The 20,560-nt window shown below is 39.2% G+C and overlaps 2 protein-coding genes across 3 annotated transcripts in view; both read left to right on the top strand.

Moving 5' to 3' along the window:
* mboat2a (membrane bound O-acyltransferase domain containing 2a) overlaps positions 1-17,124 on the top strand; it is a 56,747-nt gene extending 39,623 nt beyond the window's left edge. Inside the window, 10 exon segments of the mRNA XM_042501051.1 lie at positions 1,414-1,509; positions 3,315-3,370; positions 5,668-5,722; positions 7,340-7,526; positions 8,832-9,024; positions 9,589-9,692; positions 9,779-9,843; positions 11,150-11,282; positions 12,133-12,284; positions 13,902-17,124. Coding sequence (XP_042356985.1) covers positions 1,414-1,509; positions 3,315-3,370; positions 5,668-5,722; positions 7,340-7,526; positions 8,832-9,024; positions 9,589-9,692; positions 9,779-9,843; positions 11,150-11,282; positions 12,133-12,284; positions 13,902-14,082 — 1,222 coding nt within the window. The 3' untranslated portion in view covers positions 14,083-17,124.
* A 2,331-nt stretch (positions 17,125-19,455) lies between these two features.
* kidins220a (kinase D-interacting substrate 220a) overlaps positions 19,456-20,560 on the top strand; it is a 62,306-nt gene continuing 61,201 nt past the window's right edge. For both annotated transcript variants that reach the window (XM_042500916.1, XM_042500915.1), the window contains exon 1: positions 19,456-19,579. The gene's annotated coding sequence lies outside the window, so the exon portion shown is untranslated. The remainder of the gene's footprint in view (positions 19,580-20,560) is intronic.

Here is a 20,560-nt window from a genome sequence, read left to right as displayed (position 1 = left end):
TATAAATAAAATGTCCATAATATACAGACATGACATAAACTTAAACAATATGAAGGTTATCATCATTTTAAATCTTCACTGACAAAGAAAATGCATGTGTTGCTGTCTTTTGTTGCTCGTCTGGAGTGTGCCTCTAAAAGTCTCCATCCGCTAAACCCCTCTATTTCAACAAGAATTGGGACACTGGACCCCTAGATGTGAACACGTAAAACGGACTGGTAAAGGGGACTAAGTGGTAGGGACAAAGGGTGTATTGGGATTGAGCCCAAATTCATGGGGAGCTTGAGATTTTATCTTCTCTTGTTTCTGGTTGGCAGTTGTGAGCTAAATACTTAGCCACTTAGGGTTTCCTGTGCAGAAAGATTTAAGAAAAGGTGCCCCAGTAGCCTAATAGTTAATGTGTATGACACATATGGACCTTTTCACATGTGATACCCCTCTCTTTCCCAGCATTTACTGTCTTGTCTCTCTGCCAAGAAATAATCTAAGAAAGATGCAAAAAAAAACTCTTTAAATCCCAGCATAGTTTTTAAACTAATATATACTCACCAAGAAAATTTTAGCAAGTATTACTGGATGTATTCAGTACATTTCAATGAGCCTTGGCCTTTGTAAAGAGCCATGTAGTCTCCCAAGAGACTTAGCAAGATTTGGAAAAACGTGTAGACACAAACACAGATCTCTCAACTCTCAGGTCTGAAAATACTTCTTTTTGCAAAACTGTGTGTTGTTTATTTTATTTACTGTTCTGAATGGTTGGCAGTCGAGATCAGATGATGTCTTGGCTGCGTCTTGGACTGCAGATCCAGAAAGCTCTCTGAATCAAAAGGTCGCCTTGTGTCTTAGCAGCAGTGCAACCTCGCTCTAGCTAGTGTGTTGTATTCCTTCTCAGAGCAGCACAATCCTCTTATTGTTGGCAGCAGAGGAATGCTAGCCTGCTAGCTTTGACTTGGGCTGACTCTGCAACAGCTTTGTACAGCCGGCTTTAGTGCTGCTCTGTCTTTGGTCTTCTGCTGAAAGGTTGTATTGGGCTCTGTCTTCAACCACTGACCCTGACACATTACCCAGCCTCCTCTGCTCTTTTGTCCAATTTTTTGACCTCCCTGCCCTTTCCAGAGCTCTGCCCTGGTGCTGAGGCCACTGTCTTTTGTACTGTACTGGAAAACAAATGTGCCACAGATATGAGAACAAAGAGATGGACTAAAAGCTGAGGTTAAAAGGTCACAATATGTGCATTAAGATGCTCTGCCTGACAGCATCCAGATCACTGTGTAAATTCAGTTGTGGAGGATGACAATCAGAGCAGAACGAATGCACCAAGATTTTATAGTTGTTTTTGGCTTTTGAAATATTTTTCACCTATTTCTACTGTTTGATCAATTGTTTTTGTCATTTTCTGCTTTTTCTACACAGATACTGCTTCATTGTGACGCTTGGCTACCTGATATTGTGTCAGATCACACGAGTCTACGTCTTTGACTACGGCATGTACTCTGCAGATTTTACAGGGTAAGCTACACTAAGAGCTCTTTTATGATATTTATGGTTACCAGTAAGAGTGAGGGGAATATTGGATATGTCTCCACCAGTGTGAGCTAAACAGAAACAAGAGCGTGTCACACTGCTGTGTCCACAGGAGGATGTCGATAGCGACTCTTGTGGTTGGTTCCCACTCCTCCAGACTGTCTGACAATTCAGGCAGACAGCCTGCGCTCCCAGCAGGGGGGGGGGTGGTTAGTTGCTAAGCAACCCAATGCAAACCCATACTGCCTCTGCGAGGGCAGAGATTTCACTCTTTCAACTACCTCGTCTGCCAATTCTCTGTTTTTCTTGAAAATGTCAAATTCACGTTTTCCTAAACGTCAGTGTGACCCTTATAGTAAAAGTGCTCCTTTGTACAGGAGCAGATTGTCTTAAATTTCTCTCTAATTTTAAAACCAGAAAATCTGTGGCATGTTGCTTGTTGTTAACGTGATGCTGCCAACAGCAATTTGCATATGCACAGATTAGTCAAGAACTTGAACATGCTGATTAACAGAGACATTATGTATGTCGTAAAGTGAGAGTTCACCCCCAAATTCAAAAATACATGTTTATTATCTTACTTATAATGCTATTTATCTTGATTGTTTTGGTGGGAGTTGTAGAGTGTTGGAGATATCGGCCGTAGAGAGATGTCTGCCTTCTCTTCAGAATCGTGGAGGTAGATGGCACACAGCTTTTGGTGACAAATAATAAGCAACAAAAAATACGTTTTAAAAACTCAACATTACTGTCCCTCTCCAGAATTCATGACCTGATTACTCAAGATAATCCTCAGACCTTGATGTGAGCAGCTTTATTAAGGAACTATTTTCTCTACAAAACTACACCCATCAACTATATCACAGTGCAGAAGGAAGCGTGCATCTACTCATGGACGTGGGGCCGGTGTTCATGTCAGTGTGAGATGTAAACATTAATGGTGTTCCTTGCTGAGCTGTAATATTGACTAGCTCAGCCGTGCTAGGTGAGCTAGCAGTAGATGCATGCTTCCGTTTGCACAATGCTGTAGTTGGCAGGTGTAGTCAAGTAAAAAGAAAATAGTTCCAACTTGGGACCTGAAACTGCTCACAACAAGGTCTGTGGATTATTTTGAGTAACCAGGTCATGATTTCAGGAAAGATATCGCTGTTGAGTTTTTCAAATGTACTTTTTGGTGCAGAAGGCAGACATCTCTACATCCGATATATTTAACACTCTGCTACTCACCCCAAAACAATCTAGATCAATAAATGGCTCAAGAGGTAAGAGGAAAAATATGTATTTTTGATGTTGGGGTTAATTGTCCCTTTAAAGCAAGTTGAGGTACATGGGAGCTGACTTTACAAAGTTCTTTAAAAGAAAATTGCAGTATTAAGTCAAGAGGAAGAGGGATGAATAGAACAGGATTGCATTGGGTCCAAAGAACAGAGAAGAATAATAGAAAGTATAGCTGCAGGAAGTAAAAAAAAGTCTGCAGTTATACAGGTGGAAACTTCCCATTGTGGAGCTACTTCTGCAGCGGATACTGTTTCTATTATTACCGGGTAAATTGGCATCTAAGGTCATTAGTTACACAATGCCACAGAAACTTAAATATCTCGATACTAAAAATAAAACAAGCATTCAAAATAAAGGCATGTGAGAAATGTGTTTATCAGGACAATGTGAATTTGTTTAAAACAAATCAAACAAAACACCGAGCAGTTGCTTTTATGTGCTGCACTGAGTGGAGTGGCTTTGAAATTCTTAATATTAACATGGTCTTTTTCCCGTTTGATGCTCTTTATCAGGCCCATGATGGTTATAACACAGAAGATTACCAGCTTGGCGTTTGAAATACATGATGGTAAGACAAGCATCAAAGTGTCTCTAGAGCATGTGTGTTTCCAGTCTATTTGTGTGTGTCTGTGCATCCTCTGTGAAAGAAAAAAAAAGGGGCAGACGTGACAGAAGTGAAAATGGTTCAGTTCTCTTTGGAGTTTCGAAACGGCTCACATGGCTACGTTTCCAAGCCAGTTGTCAGTTCTGACAATGGGCTAGTGAACCAGAAAGAGAGCATAAACACAGTTATGTAATGGAGCAATGACCAAGTATGCACTCTCCCCTTCTCTCTCTCTCTCAAACAATTTAATGGCTGACTTAAACACGATATGCTGATTTGAACCAGTTTGCACACTGTTTAACACTTGATAGAAATGCTTTTAAAATGTAAACCAATGTACAGTGTATGTAGTCGGCCAGTTATGCGACATGAGACTGAGGTCACCTTATTTTATTTATTACTCATTACCACCACATGGTGATGAGCAATAAATAACGACAGAGACTTGACACCGAGGTTAAAATAAACAAGTGTGATTAAGTATCAGAGAGGCTTAGAGATGGAGAGGATGATGAGAGTCACTCATAGCTTTTTAGTTCCCGCTTGCAGTCCTAAGTCCCCCTGAGGATATACTACACCAAACACAATCAGCAATCTAATAGCAGTTTGTGTATTGATGTGTGTGTCAGTGGGTGCATGCATGTGTAGGCAGTGTGAAGTAGAGTAGTGTTTTATATTCTGTTCAGGTCACTGATTCTCCGCGCGACTGTGGGTCTAATGAGAAACTAACACTGTAATCCCCGTCCTAAGAGAACTGTCACACCCTGATACCTGCCTGCTGCTAACACACACACACACACACACACACACACACACACACACACACACACAAACACACAAACACACACACACACACACCAGTATTTTGCCATATACTTTTTTGCCATACAGTAAAATAATTAAAAACCCATGTTCCAGCTCTTGTAGAGACCTTCTGTCCATTATAATGAAACTATTTGGCCATTTGGCAAAAAAAAAAAAAAAAAAAAACATCTGAAAGACCCAACAGCGATGTGTCTTTCCAGAAATCATTATCCAATTACTCAAGATAATCCACAGACCTTGTTTTCAGCAGTTTCATGCAGGAACTATTTTCTTACTACTGAACTACACCCGGCAACCGTATCACCACACACAGGGGGAAGTTTGCATCTACTCATGGACGAGGGGCTCAAGATATAAACTAGGGATAGGCATTTTTAGTATTCTCCATTTTTAAGTACTCCCAGAAAACAGACAAACAGCACATACTAGGTCTCTGTTGAAACCATGCATGGTCCTTAACGCATGGATGCAATCTTTCAGCCTCAATCTTCCTGTGGACAATCTACTCATAGCACGAATTGGCATTTACTATAATTGTACTTTTTTCCCTTTTAACTAGCGGTGTGTTACCTTTTTGTTATTTTGTTATTTATTATTATTATTATTATTGTTAGTATAATAATAATAATAATAATAATAATAATAATAATAATAATAATAATAATTTGTTTTCTTCGTTTTGTCTTTTTTTGTTTTGCTTTATGTCCTATATGCCTTATGTCTGTTTTTCTGCTGCCTTTGTTTTGTATTGTAAAATGTCAAAGACTTGGATTTTATTAAACTCTTAAAAAAAGACTAATGGAAGGGGAATTTTTGTATTTAGCTGAAACTGTTCCTTTAAGAGTGCAGTAAGTAGAGATACATTCAAGCTGCTTCACACATCTTTTCATTTATTTGATTGAGATCAGCGGTTTAATTGTGGCGTTGTAACTAAGCATAGCCTGGACCATGAGACGTACACTCACCCTGACATGTTCCTCATGATTACCCAAACATTTCGCCTAAACAATAGAGAGCAGGACTCCACACAAAAACAACAGTAATTACTATCAGGGTGTCTCCCCAAGGTGTAATTTGTCCTCTTTGAGTATTTATCAGTAAGAAGCTGTCACAAAAAGTACAAACAGATGCATCAAACTTCTTTTCCACTCTTTGCTCTCCCTCTCTCTCTCAGTCACTGTCTGTTAACTCAACAGAAGGAAGTTGGTAATATTTACATTACAGGGCCATTCACACACGTCCTTCCTGGCGTCTGAGCCTATTATGTGTTGCAATGATAGGTACCGTGTGCACTGCACAGGGTTTGTTGCTATACCTACAACCTTAACATTCAGCATTTGTCATTAACACTGAACTTCAGAGCATGATTTGCAGGTGTACATGTACATAAATAAAATGTTTTTTTAATGTAACATTTATCTCGTCTCTGTCTGTAGGTCTGACCAAGCGAGAGGGGCAGCTGACTCCCACACAGAAATACCTAGCTATCAGGTATGTGACTCAGGTATGTTTTTTACTGCTTCAGATGATGGGTTCATTCAATCAAGCTGAATTAAAAAAAAAAGTTGACATGGTCTTAAATTAGAGTTAATGAAGTCACTCTCCTTTTATTTTAATAAAGGCTTAGTTGCTTTCTGCGTAGGAAATCACCACATTGCCCCCGTTTCAGGCTCTCTCTGGTGTTGTCAAGCAGTTGTTAGGTGCTTGGTATCTAGGAAACACTACTCTCATGTGAACAGTATTTGTAGGAATGCCCTACCCTCCATCTGTCCTGCATTACAACTGCAGATTCCTCTACATGACAGCTACTATTGGAGATTGTTGTAGTGCAGCTGAGGTGCAGAAACGAAATAAAAAGCAGGATTTGAGTAGTGAGATGAGTTGCTTGCAACTGTAATATAACTGGGAGGTAATATGTGATCACAGAGGTGAACTTCTGTTCAGCTGTGCCATCGCATATTATCATATATTAACATGTTCTCACATATTAACTCACATATTAAATCAGAGATAAGAGACAGAGAAGAGAGCAGGATGGGTATCTTGACATAGTCAATGCAAAAATTGTTAAGTACATCCTGGAATATACCAGACATTGGGAACACTAGAAATGCACTCATCATAGGCTGAGTCTAGTCCCAGACAGAGTCCTGCACAGGTCTGATTGTCCAGACCTGCTCCTAAACCGGAACCCCGATGTGCAAAACCGCATCTGCCTGCCACCCGCACGGTATGACCAGTCAGTTCTGCAACATGGCCCGACCCACCGATACAAGGTTCACAGTCCAATCTGAAACTGCAAATCTTGTAATAACCATGCACTGTTCAAATAATTTGGTTAGGCAACATGCTGAAAACTATTATTTTGGGACATTTCATTGGAGGACAGGCTATGTAGCAAATCGGAGCTGGATTCTCGCCTGATCTTGTGTCTCCAGCTGCCTCAAGTTAACATGATTTAGGAACACATGGAGAGTGAAGTTTTAAATACAGAAACCTTTAACACTTGAAATGATTGTTCTCAAAAACCTTAAAGCTTCCTCTTGGAAAGAACTTCAGTTTTACTGTTTTGAGTGTTGTCTTGTATGAGGCAGTAGTGATTTTGTTTGAATGGAAGTTTCAAATAAAAGAGAATATTTAAATGTGATGAAGTACAGCATGGTTATTTTAAACCATTTCCTGATTAAATCTACAGAGCAGTTATTGTATCACCACTGTTTACTGTGATAGTAAGGCCGTGTTGCCTACCTCTACCCCAAACCTTAGTTTCATAAACCTTTGCTTATGGCTTATGAGCAGATGAAGAATTAGCAGTTGAAACAAGAGCTCCTGTTCAGGCTAACTCACCGTACAGATTGAATTCAGCAAGGAAGGGTAAGAGACCGCAAAAGCTTAAGAGTCGGTCAAAGCACTCAGGCTGTGACAGTTCAATAGACTAGACTGTAATGGTGTCTCAGTGGACAGGAAGCGGTGTCCACATAAGGTACTTTATCTGCTCTCCTGTTATTTTATATTTTATACTGCGGGGTTGGGCACTTCATGAAAACATCTTCTAATATCTATTTTTCTGTCTATATCTGCTTTTGTCTTTTCCCTGCGGCCCTGAAGTCGGATGCCGAGCTTGCTGGAGTACTTGAGCTACAACTGTAACTTCATGGGCATACTGGCAGGCCCCACCTGCTCTTACAACGACTACATGGCCTTCATCGAAGGCACGTGCTACCAGCCACGCCACCAGGAGAACGCCAACGGCAAGGAGAACGGGAAGTACAAGCAGAGCGAACCCTCACCCAAGGTACAACACAGTTTTTATCAATACATTTACTTGTGATGTGATATTAAAATAGAATATAATTTCTGTGAAATGTACCTGAATAAAAGTGCATACGAGTCGTTTAATGAGTGGTTAAGCTAGGGTTATGGCTTGTTGTCACTACTTATTTTCTGAATAAATTCTCATTCAAAAGGTTCAGATTCAATTCAATATTGATTCGATCCAATACACATTTTGCTTGAGTATGATATGTTCCACATCTGCGTAGAGGTTTGGGATTGTCACTTCACCTAAAAGTTTGTGTGTCGGGTAAAATGTAGTGTACTTGTAGTATATTTTTTTAGACTTTGGAAGCCATCATCAGTGCTGTTTTGGGCACATATTCTTGCATATGAAAGTTGGTACAGCCTCGGTTAAGTTTTGGCCACCTGGGGAAATGGATAACTTGAATGTAAAGGCCTTCTTTAGTGGGGTTTGTCTCAGATCTGACGTTTCTGCAGAGTGCATATCTCGATGATGTCTCATTAAATGTCTTCAGAAATTTGTGGTATTCCTGCAATATTTCACTTCAGTTTTACAAAACTTACATAGTACGGCTTTGCCTCCTTCCAACCCGTCTTTGCCTTCTTTATGTTTAAATCCGAAATGCAACCAGACGTCTGTTTTCAGGCTTGGATGTGCCTTCAGTGGAGCAGCTCCCGGCATGATTTGATTCAACTGAGGTTCTCTAGTCTGTTACATGAACCGATCTGGTTTTGCAAAGACCCACAGGCTGGGGTTAACAGGATTAAGGGTCATGCATCCACTGGAGAAGTCATATAATAAAAGATCAGTCTCTGGATTTTATGAATCAGTATGAATTATTTGAAAAACTTATTTTTTAAAAATCCAGCACAAGTTATGATACCACAAAGTATGACTTTAAATTATGCAATTCCCTTTAAAGCTGTAGTAAGGAGTGCAGGGTAATTATAATGCGTTTGGTTTCTTTAGAGAGAAACATTGTTGAGAATTTAATGACGCAAATGTCTAAACCTCAAGGTTATTTGTGTTTCCTTACTGCATAATGCATTAATAATTTAATTACACTCCAAGATTTGAGTGTGTATTCATCTCAGAAGAGAAAGGAACGGAGTGGAACACAGACGCTGCTGAATATAAAACATGAGCAAACGCTCAAGGACTCAAGTTAAGCTCGAATCAACTCCGCTTTTTAAGTATCACGTCTTCTAATGTGGTTATTGTTGTTTTTGAATGTAATATGATGTAATGGGGTTAACGGGTTTGCTTCTTTGTATTCTTCTCTCCTCGCTCATTTCTGCCCAGAATGACGTCATTTCCAAGCTGTGTACATGTGCCATCTCGCTGGCCATCTATCTGTCACTGTGCAAGGTGCTCCCAGTGGAGCACTCCATAGACGATGACTTTGTCAGCTCCACACCCTTCCATCTTCAGGTCGTCTACCTTTACCTGGCAATGCTCGCTCTGAGGCCAAAGTACTACTTTGTCTGGACGTTGGGTGAGTTTGATGCAGCTTTCTTACTAAAGCGTGCGTGTGTGTGTATATATGTGTGTGTGTGTATATATATATATATATATATATATATATATATATATATATATACACAGCCTTCCTTTGTGTATCCTTGTCTTCTTCTTTTGTGCTCCATTCTTTCCAGTTGCTTGACTCTTAATTCAGGATTATTAGAATTAGTGTGCATTTTACACAGAGGTGTTACTGCTTTGGTTTTGTTCAGTGCTACTGCTCATTTAAGTGGTATGAACTCACTGAGCTCTTCTTGGGTCAGAGAATTTGGTTATTTTTAAAGTGGTCTGTACAGTGTTGAGATGCAGTTTATAAAAAAAGGCCCCAAAAAACTCTTATTTAACAGGGTTACTTGGTGTAACAGTGCCATCTAGTGCTGAGTTGAAAAACCATAGCTCTTCATTTTTACCAGTGACAACTCCTTGTGATGCCAGATCTCCATCTGTTTTTGTCATTGCTTCAAAAACGAATGTATTTGCAGGATATGGTAATGTTGCTGTTGTCGTACTCAGAAACATTTGTCCCTTTCTCCTGCAGCTGACGCTATCAACAACGCTGCCGGATTTGGCTTTAATGGATACAACAAAGATGGCTCTCCACGGTGGGACCTGATATCAAATCTCAGAATTCTGGACATTGAGGTTAGTTTTTTTAGGAGACCTTTTATATCCACATAAAGTGTTTTTCAACTGAAGTCTAAAGTTTACCGTTTTTGATCCAATTTCAGTTCGCCACCAGTTTCAAGATGTTCCTAGACAACTGGAATATACAGACAGCTCTTTGGCTCAAAAGGTAAAAGCATTCATGTTGGCAGATGCTATTAGCACCAGGGGTATAAAAAGCTACATTGGTGTATTTCTGGGCGTCCAAGTAAAGTCGAAATATGACATAACCCACCTCTTCTTACTTCCTCTATTGACAGTTTTCCTCTTTAAACCACTTCACATGACATTTTGTCAGTATGTTTTTCAGGGGTTTTTTTTGTTTGTTTATATGTTTCTTTTGTAAAGTAACCACCTCAGTCCAGTACTAGCCCCCACCATGACCTCTTTTTGCCCTAATCCTAACTGCTTCCCACCTGGACACATTAATGAGCACTAGCTAATAGACACTCCTTAGTCAAACTGTACCTTGCTCGGTTTGTGTGAGCACAGGCTCTGACTGTAGAAAGATGCCAAAATGTACAATGTTTATTCATTAACCTTTATTTAAACAGGGAAGGCCATTCAGAGCAAGCTCTCTTTTACAAGGATGCCCTGATTACATTAAAAAACAACAAAAACACATTACCAAATACATTGATAAAACATGAGAAGTGAAGGAGTCATTAAAGTGCACATGAAACAAAGATATAGGCACTTGTTCTTTTTTTTACATTAACACATGATCCAAATATATATATATATATATATTTATATTTATCTTGAGTCTAGCATTTTTAATTTTTAATCACACCTGAAGGAAACTACAATTTGGGTTCACCTGCATTTATAGGATATTAGGATGTTTCTAGGAATTTAGGACATTTCAAGGATTTTAGGACATTAGATGGTTAGTTAGGACCTCTGTCGGGGTTAGGTGGACCCTTCACTTTTTTTGATAAACAATCTCTATTTTTTAAGATATTTTCTGGGGCATTTTTGCCTTTTATTGTCACAATGTGAAAGGGGCAGACAGAGAGGGGATGACATGCACCAAAGGGCTAAGGTTGGAATTGAACCTGCAGCCGCTGCGGCGAGGACATAGCCTCTAAAGTTGGGGCGCCCGCTCTATCCACTGAGCCACCTGGCGCTCCAACAAGCACTATTTTGATGCTGTTTTATGCACTGTGGCACCTAATGTATACTAAAAGTACCAAAACAATTTTCCATAGGTGTGAATGTGATTATGAGTGGTTTGGTCTCATAGACTGGCGACCTGTCCATGGTTTACCCTGCCTCTTGCCCAAATGACAGCTAAGATAGGCTCCAGTCCCCCATGACCCTGATTAGAATAAGCACTTACAGAAAATGAATAAATTAATTTCTATTTGTGTTTGTTTCATATACTAATACTTTAATTGTTCTGACCAGACCTTTCATGTCAATCTTCTCCCCAGGGTGTGCTATGAGCGCTGTCCCATCAACCCCATGGCTGCCACCTTCCTACTATCGGCCATGTGGCACGGGGTGTACCCTGGCTACTACCTGACCTTCCTCACTGGCATCGCCATGACCATGGCTGCACGTGCAGTGAGTACACACACTGTTTCTGTCTATTCAATACCTACAGTTGCAGTTTTTCCAAGCCAGATTCAGCGACACAGATAAAAATCATAATTCTGAAGTAGTACATTTTGCTCTTGTAGCTCATGAATCAGAGTATTGAGGGTGAATCCCACAGTCGCTCTAGAAATGTTGTCTAAGAGCTCTTTAGATTTACCACTGCTACTTAGCAGAACCACAAACACACAACAGAATCCCTTCATGGAGAGTAAGGGGATAATGATGAAGTACTACACCACTTATACCTCTTGTTAAAGTGTGAGGCCATTACCACTAATCTGTGCAAAGCCAGACCTCTTCACTCTTGTGAAAGAAGGAGACAAGAGGATATTTATGTGGAGACAGTAAAGTGATGCTACAGCGGGAAACTCACACCGTAATTCTAGATACTCTGCTTCAGGATGAATTGATTAAGTGAAAGTTCTGCGTGGTAAATTTGTTGTATAGGTGAGCTCCTGCATTGACTGCCTTCTTTTTTTTTATCTAAAAGAGGACAAGGAGATCACTGACCCAGATCCACTATAAAACCACTGGCCACTGCTCACACTGACATGACAGAGATAGATTTCTTTGAAGAGTTATGAGATTGAAAAAGGTAGCGAGAGAGAGGAAAAAGAGGAGAAAAAAATGAGTCGATTATAAGCAGAACTAGGCAGTAATGTCTGCTGCCACGAACAATTTCAGGAACTAGGTCAACTGGATCAATTCAAGTTTAATGTGCAGTAAAATGAGTTGGATGCAATTTAAAGATTACAGATTCTTTCATTTAAAAAATGTTTGGATGTTCAACTCACAGGATGTTTTTCTTCTCTTCCAGGTAAGGCACAACATCAGACCATACTTCCTCGTCTCGGACTCGCACAAGCGCATCTATGATGTCATCACGTGGGCATGGACTCAGGTTGCCATCAGCTACACAGTGGCGCCATTTGTCCTACTTGCCGTAGGACCGTCACTTAAATTCTACAGGTATGTGTGTGTGATTGAACAGTGGGTTGATATTGAACTGTATCGTTGACACTCTGGACTCCATTAAACAAATATCCGAGTTCAACAGAGAACACTATAGCCTCTGCTTTCTGTGAGATAATTAGCAGAGTGAGTTGTGCACGCTGCTGTTGTGTAAAATCATTGTTATATTAGGCATGTAGATGAAGTAACTGGCCACAGTGTAGAGATTAACACTTCACTTTCATTAGCCTGGTTCCCTCTTGTCCGGCTGTAACGGTTAATGAGACAGCTTAATGAGCAAAATACGGGAAAGATTGATGTGAATGAAATAAAATGAGCAGCCTTAACATTGCTCTGCTGCTGCCATGAAATAAAGGCCTAACAATGCTCAGTGTCATTCAGATGAGGACAGTGTTAAATGGCTGCTAGACAGACGGGATAAAGTGGACTCATTAAAGGATAAAGTAGATTTCTTCCCATATTTAGGGTAATTTGACAAAGGGCTGTCTTGTTTCATGCCGGTGTCAGCAAAAATGAGCTATGTAAGCAAATTAAGTTTTAACTAAAGTTAACCTGTTTGTTGTTCTTCTCATATACGACACTTAATTAACCCCTCATCCCTATGACTTAATTATGATGCATATTATAGCGCTGCCAATCGTACCACTCTCTCAAAGTTATTATGCATGTTTACAGTTGTTGAGTAACAAGACTTGAACCAAAATGGTGACACAGACAGGACATGGGAATTTCAAAATAAAGGTGTATCTTAAAGATGACGATATGGATTGTTATTTTCACTTTGCATCAATAATATTGGATGGTTGATCACTGACCTGGTATAATTACACCACTTGTTATTTGATGCTATAAAAAGGGGGTTTGATATTATGATTGACAGCTGCAATTAAGTTGGGATTGAGTCAGAGAGGAAAGGGTTATTGGTGGGACCTTGGTACCGGTTGTTCCGGTAATGACATCACTGGCGTAAGATGGCAGGGCCCGTATCTGTGATGTTTTGGCTACATTTTAGTACACTTCGAGGAACTTCGAGGAAGTGGAGACGCATCATCCATCTTTATATACAGTTGATTGTCTGCAACATCGCCCTGGTGCCCTCGTCCAAAAAATCTATGGGATTTTCCATTGAATTTTGGATCCCTGCAAAAAATAAGTTCTTTGGTCAACAAATATTTATTATACTTACACATTTTGTTCAGCAAGATAATCTTCACAAATGATCATCACTTTAATGATTTTTGGCGCCTAAATGTAATCAGCAGAAGTAAATAGCTAAGACTAAAACAAACTACGCTGCGGTCGTGTCGGTAGCAACCACATAAAACCTTCAAAGTTTACAAGTGCAGTATTTACTGATATATTTTAGTTGTAGAACAAAACATGAAAGTCTCTTAAACTTGTTTTAACTACAGACCTTATTTAAGGCATTTTACCAAAAACCCATTGACTTTGAGATGAGGGGACCTGAAGTGCTGAAATGCTAACTCATTTCTGGGTTTTAGGACTCATTACTGAGGTTCTCTATGACCTGCACATATTTTCTGTTTTTGCTCTCCAACTTCTGCTTGTAATAAACAGTGCTGAGATTATTGTGACTGTGGGGTGTCCCTGCAGGTCCTGGTACTTCTGCCTACATCTCCTCTGCCTCCTGGTGGTAATGGTTTTACCTGTCAAATCGAGACGCCGGCAGGCCGCAGAGCAGCAGGACGGCCTACAGAAGGACAGCCTACAGGACAACCAGACAGACCACAGCAGCACAGACAACAACTGTAACCAGAAAGACAAAACCACATGAGGCTCAGGACAGCAACGCACAGACCCCTCAGCAGCAGAAACACTGAGACGAACTAAAAACCACTGAGAGCTGGAGTGTGGCGAGTCTGTTTACCTGACAAAGAACCAAATATCGGACGCTCTGAGAATCCTAACAGACAGAAAACACACATCAATATTCTGTCAAAACTTCCAGTAGCAAGGGTGACAGCAATCACAGTTTCTGACACGGATAAGAGACCAGGACGTAAAAATGGCCACGGTGTAAACTAATGAGTGATAGTGGTTACTTTGCATTACATTAGCGGGAATGAAGACTTCCAAGCTGCCTTAAACCCTCTATGTACTCAGCTGGTGAAATAACAGTTGGATGGCACACTGCAGGAACCTAAATGCAGTTTCACCGCTGTGTTATCGGGTTATACAAACAGATCTGACGTGCAGTATGTGGAGGGTTTTTGTCATTGTCTGGATACAAGCCTCTGTCAGGTGGAAACAGAAAACGTGTTCATGTAAAAGAAGCATAACCTTTATCATCAGCTGCCAATCTCAAACAGGCCTTAGGATCCTCGGAATACATTGTTTGATTTCTATGTCTTTTTTAAAACCTTTACTGGAGAAGAATTCACACTGTACGTGTTTTGTATTTAGATGTTTGTGACAACACTATTTCAAATCCATTCTCAGTGATTTTTTTTTCTTCCCCTGGATGAATTGACAAGCATAGTGAGTCCAAAAGTGAAATACAGATCTCGTCCGTCTCCAGCAGTGGAAAGTCTAAAAAAAAAAATAAGGCACTCAATAGTTGCTAAATGGATTTCTGTTTCTTTTTATATTTTTCATATCTGCTGCTTTTTTGACAAACATCAGATAAATGTGTGTGTTTCAAAGGGAGTTCATTTGCCCTGTTGTGATTTTCCCCTGGTGTCAGGGGTGTGTTGGGTTTTTTTTTTCTTTATGTGTTCAAAGCTATTTAATTAGTGCAAGTCCTAAATAATAAAACTGTATAATTGGGGAGTGGATTGTTAACATTACCGTTGAACACTCGTACAGATTAATTTATTGTCTTAAAGGTCCAGTGTGTAGGATTTAGGGGGATACATTGGCAGAAACTGAGTAAAATATTCATAATTATGCTTTCATTAGTTTATAATCACCTGAAACTAAGAGTGATTGGTTTTTTTGTTACCTTAGGGCCCATGTTCACTTAGCATTTGTCTCGAAGCTCCGGTATCTTTTTCAGTTGTTCCCTGAAAAAACAAGTCATATGCAGCTGCATGTTGCTGCCTGGAGAAAAAACACTGCATCCAGCTTAGCCTTATTTGTGTGGCAGCTTTAAAAAGTTCAAGTTGAAAATCTTTTGAGAAAGACACTGATGATGTCACTGCTGCTCTTTTAGCTAGGCTGCTGTCACAACGCAGATAGACAAGCCTGTCTCGGAGCAGATCAGCCAGCAGACAGTAGCTGGTGACTGTTGAGCTTTCATCACCGCACAGTTGTTTATTGCATAGTCAACCGTCTGTTAATGTAGCGTTGCAGTAGCTCCCTTGCTAATGCCAATCTCAATATATTGCTGACATAGAAACAAAACCAATTCTCAGCACGTCATTTAATAAGGCACAGGGAGCTTTTTTTTTCTGCAGTGCTCCCTAGAGCCCCGTCACTGCTTTTCTGTTGAAAGAAAAACGCTATGTTGGCACAGGCCCTTAGAATGAGCTGATTACTTCTACATATGGAGCAGGTCCACCATGTGGTTACTACAGTAGCGCAGAACAGACAAACCAAACTCTGGCTCTAGATAGAGCCATTCGTATTTTCATGCCATTCCCCGTAGTTCTACACACTCAGCAAACATGAGAAGTGTTAGTTGGTTGCACTCTGTATCCTCGCCACTAGATGGCACTAAATTCTACACACTAGACCTCTAAATCCTACAAATGTAACATAAATCTAGTCAGATTACCACATTCACTCAATTTAACTGTGGGAAGGTTTTGTAGACATAATTATAACAAGCCAATTGAATGTATGAAAAGTTTCCAAATTGATGCACAGTGCATAAAAGCACACATTGTGTTCACGCTGCGCACCATGTGCAATTTGCATTGTCTGAGAGGAAATTTAATATTTATGTGTGTGTGACATAATAATATTGTACAAAATTCAAAGACATAGACCAGCTGTTGTGGTAAATGGTCTTATTTCATATTGTGTGCACTTAAGTTAGAGTAGGTGATGTTTCAGGGTGCATTTACTGTAGGGTGAAAGAGACACTGGTTTCTCACGTTGTTTTGGTTCATGGCTCACCTTAAGCCTTTCAAATCATCCAGTTTACTCTTTATGATACAAAGCAGTTCAGATGGATTTTGGGGAGGAAATGTGGTGCAGAGGAGGAAACCCAAAAGGCACCTCACTGTTGTTTGAACGAAAAATTTTTACTTATCTGTTTGAGCAGGGGGATTTCAAGCCCACAATATCAGAAACACTTTGAAGTTGTGCATTTTCTTTCTTCTAATTGTCAGTAATTTGAGTTGGTTTACGTTGTGTAAAATAACAAAGCAGCAGAGGTGAGCTTTTTCATTTCTTTTGAAGATTTTTCTAACATTTGCATATTCCTGCCATAACTGTGTGTGTGTGTACCAATATTCATGTGATCTGTACATGTTGATGTGGTCTCAAGTAAACTATATTTGTAGCCTGGGCCCTGTGTAGGCGAGCGCGGCCCACCTAAGGGGAAAGGGATGTCATTCTACAAACATAGCGATTATTGCACTGCATGGCCACCCGAACCAGCAGATCAATGCAAACGGCTCCATATGTCCAAAGTGCCAAATCACGAATGGCGCATTTTTGTTTTTATTTCTTGTTTTTTGTGTGTGTGTATGTAAGCATGTGTGCCTGTGTGTGTGTGTGCAAATGTGTCCATGTAGTATGTGTGTGTGCGCCTGTGTAACATAACGGTTATTTTTGTGTCAGAAGGAAATTTATTGAAAGATTTGTATAACAGTACATTAAAATTCTGATTTATGTGGCAAAATAAAGAGAAATTATTTTTAAACACTAACACTGATGTTTGAAAATATATGCCTTCTTCTGTCCAGTAATGGAGATTAATATTAGTAGTAACGCTGATTTTAATTTGTTAATTACACCTTTGCTCTTCTATAACTTTATTGCCGCAAGCTGTTGAAATGTTACAATGTAATATAGATTTTAAAGACGTTTAACAAAGACCCTGATATACTATCGACAATTGATGCTGAAATGTTTAGTGTGTATGTGGGGGGTCATGTCCCAATATACCGTCCTGTATATCACCACTGGAAATTGATGCAACAGGCCTTTTTTCCCACACAGAACATTTTTGTCACAGTAGAAGCACAGAAAATGATCAAAATATGTATGTAAAATATGAAAATGTTTTCAGTAACACCTGTGCTTAAAAAGCACATATGTTTCTTTTTTAGGCATATGTCGCTAATGTTATGATGAGCACGTTTTGTTTAGGTTATTCAACAGTATTTTAACTATAATTATAATTCAACAGTTTAAATGATGATGATGATTTCCAACTACTATATATATATCCACTATATAGTTAAACCCACCAAGACTTTCATAAAGGTAAATCCCAAAGAATGGGCACACACACCACAGAAACAATTTTGGTTATGCCCTCCATTGGTCAGCACCTAATATTGTATTAAACTGACCATCATGTTTCGGTCCTTCATATATTATTTAATACAAGCATAATCATAGTAGTAGATAGAGTGAAGACGTCCTTGTTAAAATCAGAGGCAGAAAAGGTATTCAGATCCTTTACTCGAGGAAAAGTAGCACTCCAGTATGTGTAAAAGTTCAGCAGTTCAAATATTACTTCTAAAAGTACGGAGGAAAGAAAAAACACCCTGTGAGTGTTGTGACTTGCTTACTTTTTAAATGTTTTATTATTTCCGTTTATTTGAGTGTTGAGATCCACATAGAGCCTAGTCCAATTGGGCTTACAAGACACTAGACAACAATAACAACAACCACAATGGCCACATGATCGGTTGTAACTTACAGCTTCACAAATTCAAAAACAAAACATGTCCAGACATTAAATATGCATAACAAAATGGTCTTATAATGATAGACACAATGTTCCCTGTCTTAGTTGCAATGCATTTTGTACAAGTCTTGCTATGGCAAAAAAAAATCTCCTTATTAAAGAACCAATACAACATATTACCTAAAGATAACCTAAACAAATGAGGGTTTCTTTAGTGATTTTTTTTTTCAAACAAATTATTTTTTAAGTCACTGTACATAAAAATGACTAAAAATGTGAATAACAAAAGTCACTGTACATGGGGCAATGGAATGCTAAATTAAAAGCATCTCTGAAAAACACCAAGATCGCAAAAAATACACAAAAGTTGCTCTTCAGGAATGCCCTTAATAAAATAAAATAACCATGCACGCAACATGAAGAAACAGCATATAGCTTTTTAGCACAAATAGTAATGCTTGCAGCACGAAACGACACACAACTAAGCATAACTTATACTAAAGTGAAATTTTTCACAAGTGCAGTTATCTTCCATGTGCAATTGATGTAAATACTTTTTAACTGTTGAGTTTGCACCTTGTTTTTTACTATTACACCTTGTTTTTCTACCATTGCACCTTGTTCTTTCTTTAATATATAATGTATATTTATTTTGCTTTTGCTTGATATCTTGTACACACCTTGCTGCTTTAACAATGCACATTTCCCCATTGTGTGACAAAGGATTATCTTATCTTATAACATGCAGACATGCAGAGCAGCAATAGCAACAAGAAACAGCATGAGACAGCAGCAGAGATAAAACACAAGGGTCATAACGTAGACCCTAGTACAATGTTAAAAGATGCAGTTACAGGTTAATATGTTTGTATGCACTAAAACACAGGCAGGCCATGCAACACAGAGTTAGGCAGGTTGTCAATAAAATAGATCACAAGGTACATGATTTTTAAGTTAAACAGGTTTTCATCTCACTGCTTCCAGGACACTGTGGACACATATGAACAGTACTTTTGGGTTGTTTCATGTACTGGAAAACAATAAATAGTAGCCCATTTTATATGCTAATGATAGTTTTTAAATTTGAATCTGCACAAACGGTAAAAACAAGAATACTTCCTACAACTGGTCCTGCTGGAATATTTTAAATTTTCAGCAAGAAATCCCATCTATCTACAATAATAATCCCGTCAGATGGAGTCCATGTTTTTGGACAGTCTGTTATCAAAGTGTGGGTGGGGGTTCCTCGTAACCATCCTCGTGCCCCCTCAGTTGCGCCTCACGTGACGCCCCTGAAACCAGGGGTAGTGGGAGGAGGAGGAGCCGAGGCGCCGACTTCACTGTACGAGGTTAACGTCGCCCTGTTGAACACAGGAGCGAAGTATGACATGAAAAAACGATACTTTTGACAATGTTCTCCGGACTGGAATGAAAATACAACCCGACGCAGAGCAGCACAGCCTAGGTAAGAGGACTTCAGGTTGTGTACTTTACTTTTTCACTATTTTAAAAGGTGATACAAGTGCAAGGACCTGTTGGAGAGCTAGCCACTGTGAGCTAACGTTAGCCTGTTAGCCGTTGGGAGTTTGGCTCGCGAGTGTTTTGCTGTTGCTTCCTAGTAATAGTAAACACAGGAAGTCAATGTGCTCGTGACATCCTTATTAAAAATTGTCCATCGAAGACAAGAAAAAAACAAAATATATAATTTTACTATACTGTCTTTATGTTGTCACAATTGAGGCTACACGTGATAGGTGTGTGTGTGTGTCATCCAGATGTTTATTTTTCTGACAGGTAGTCAGAGAGGCTGATGCGCCATACTTGTTAGAAATTTGACTTAAAGCTAAGTGCAAACAGGAAACATGTAGCACAGACGCACATTATGCTTTATGTTGAAACTGTAGCCCAGTTGACTGTTTGTTCGACCTTTAGTTTCTCTCAAGCAGCTCCTGTAAGCAGTTGTTGAATGTAGCTAAGTACTCAAGTACTGTACTTAAGTAAAAAATTCATGTACTTGTACTTAAGTATTTTCTTTTCATCCTACTTTATCCTTTTACTCCAGTACATTTCAGAGGGAATTACTGTTATTTTTACCTCACTACATTTATCTGACAGTTTTGGTTACTTTACATATTAAGATTTGTAAAGAAGAAGAGTTTATGAAACATGTTTTGTCATAAATCAAATTACCAAACAGTTCATACAAGTACTATAAAAGTACAGCTTTAATAATCTTTTTCCTTTTTTCCCCCAAAATTTTGAGTTTTTATTTTTTGTAATTGTGACTTTTTTGGGGTTTTTTTTTTCTTCTTTTTAAATAATTTTGAGTTTTTGGGGATGTTTATTTCTGTGTTTTTTTTATTTAGATTTTTTTTTGGGGGGGGTTGTTTCTTCTACACACACACACACACACACACACACACACACACACACACACACACACACA

Source organism: Plectropomus leopardus, chromosome 14 (genome assembly GCF_008729295.1).
Source record: "Plectropomus leopardus isolate mb chromosome 14, YSFRI_Pleo_2.0, whole genome shotgun sequence".
In the NCBI taxonomy this organism is placed as follows: domain Eukaryota; kingdom Metazoa; phylum Chordata; class Actinopteri; order Perciformes; family Serranidae; genus Plectropomus; species Plectropomus leopardus.
Note: the sequence above shows the minus strand (reverse complement) of the source record. Positions and strands in the feature narration are given on the sequence as shown.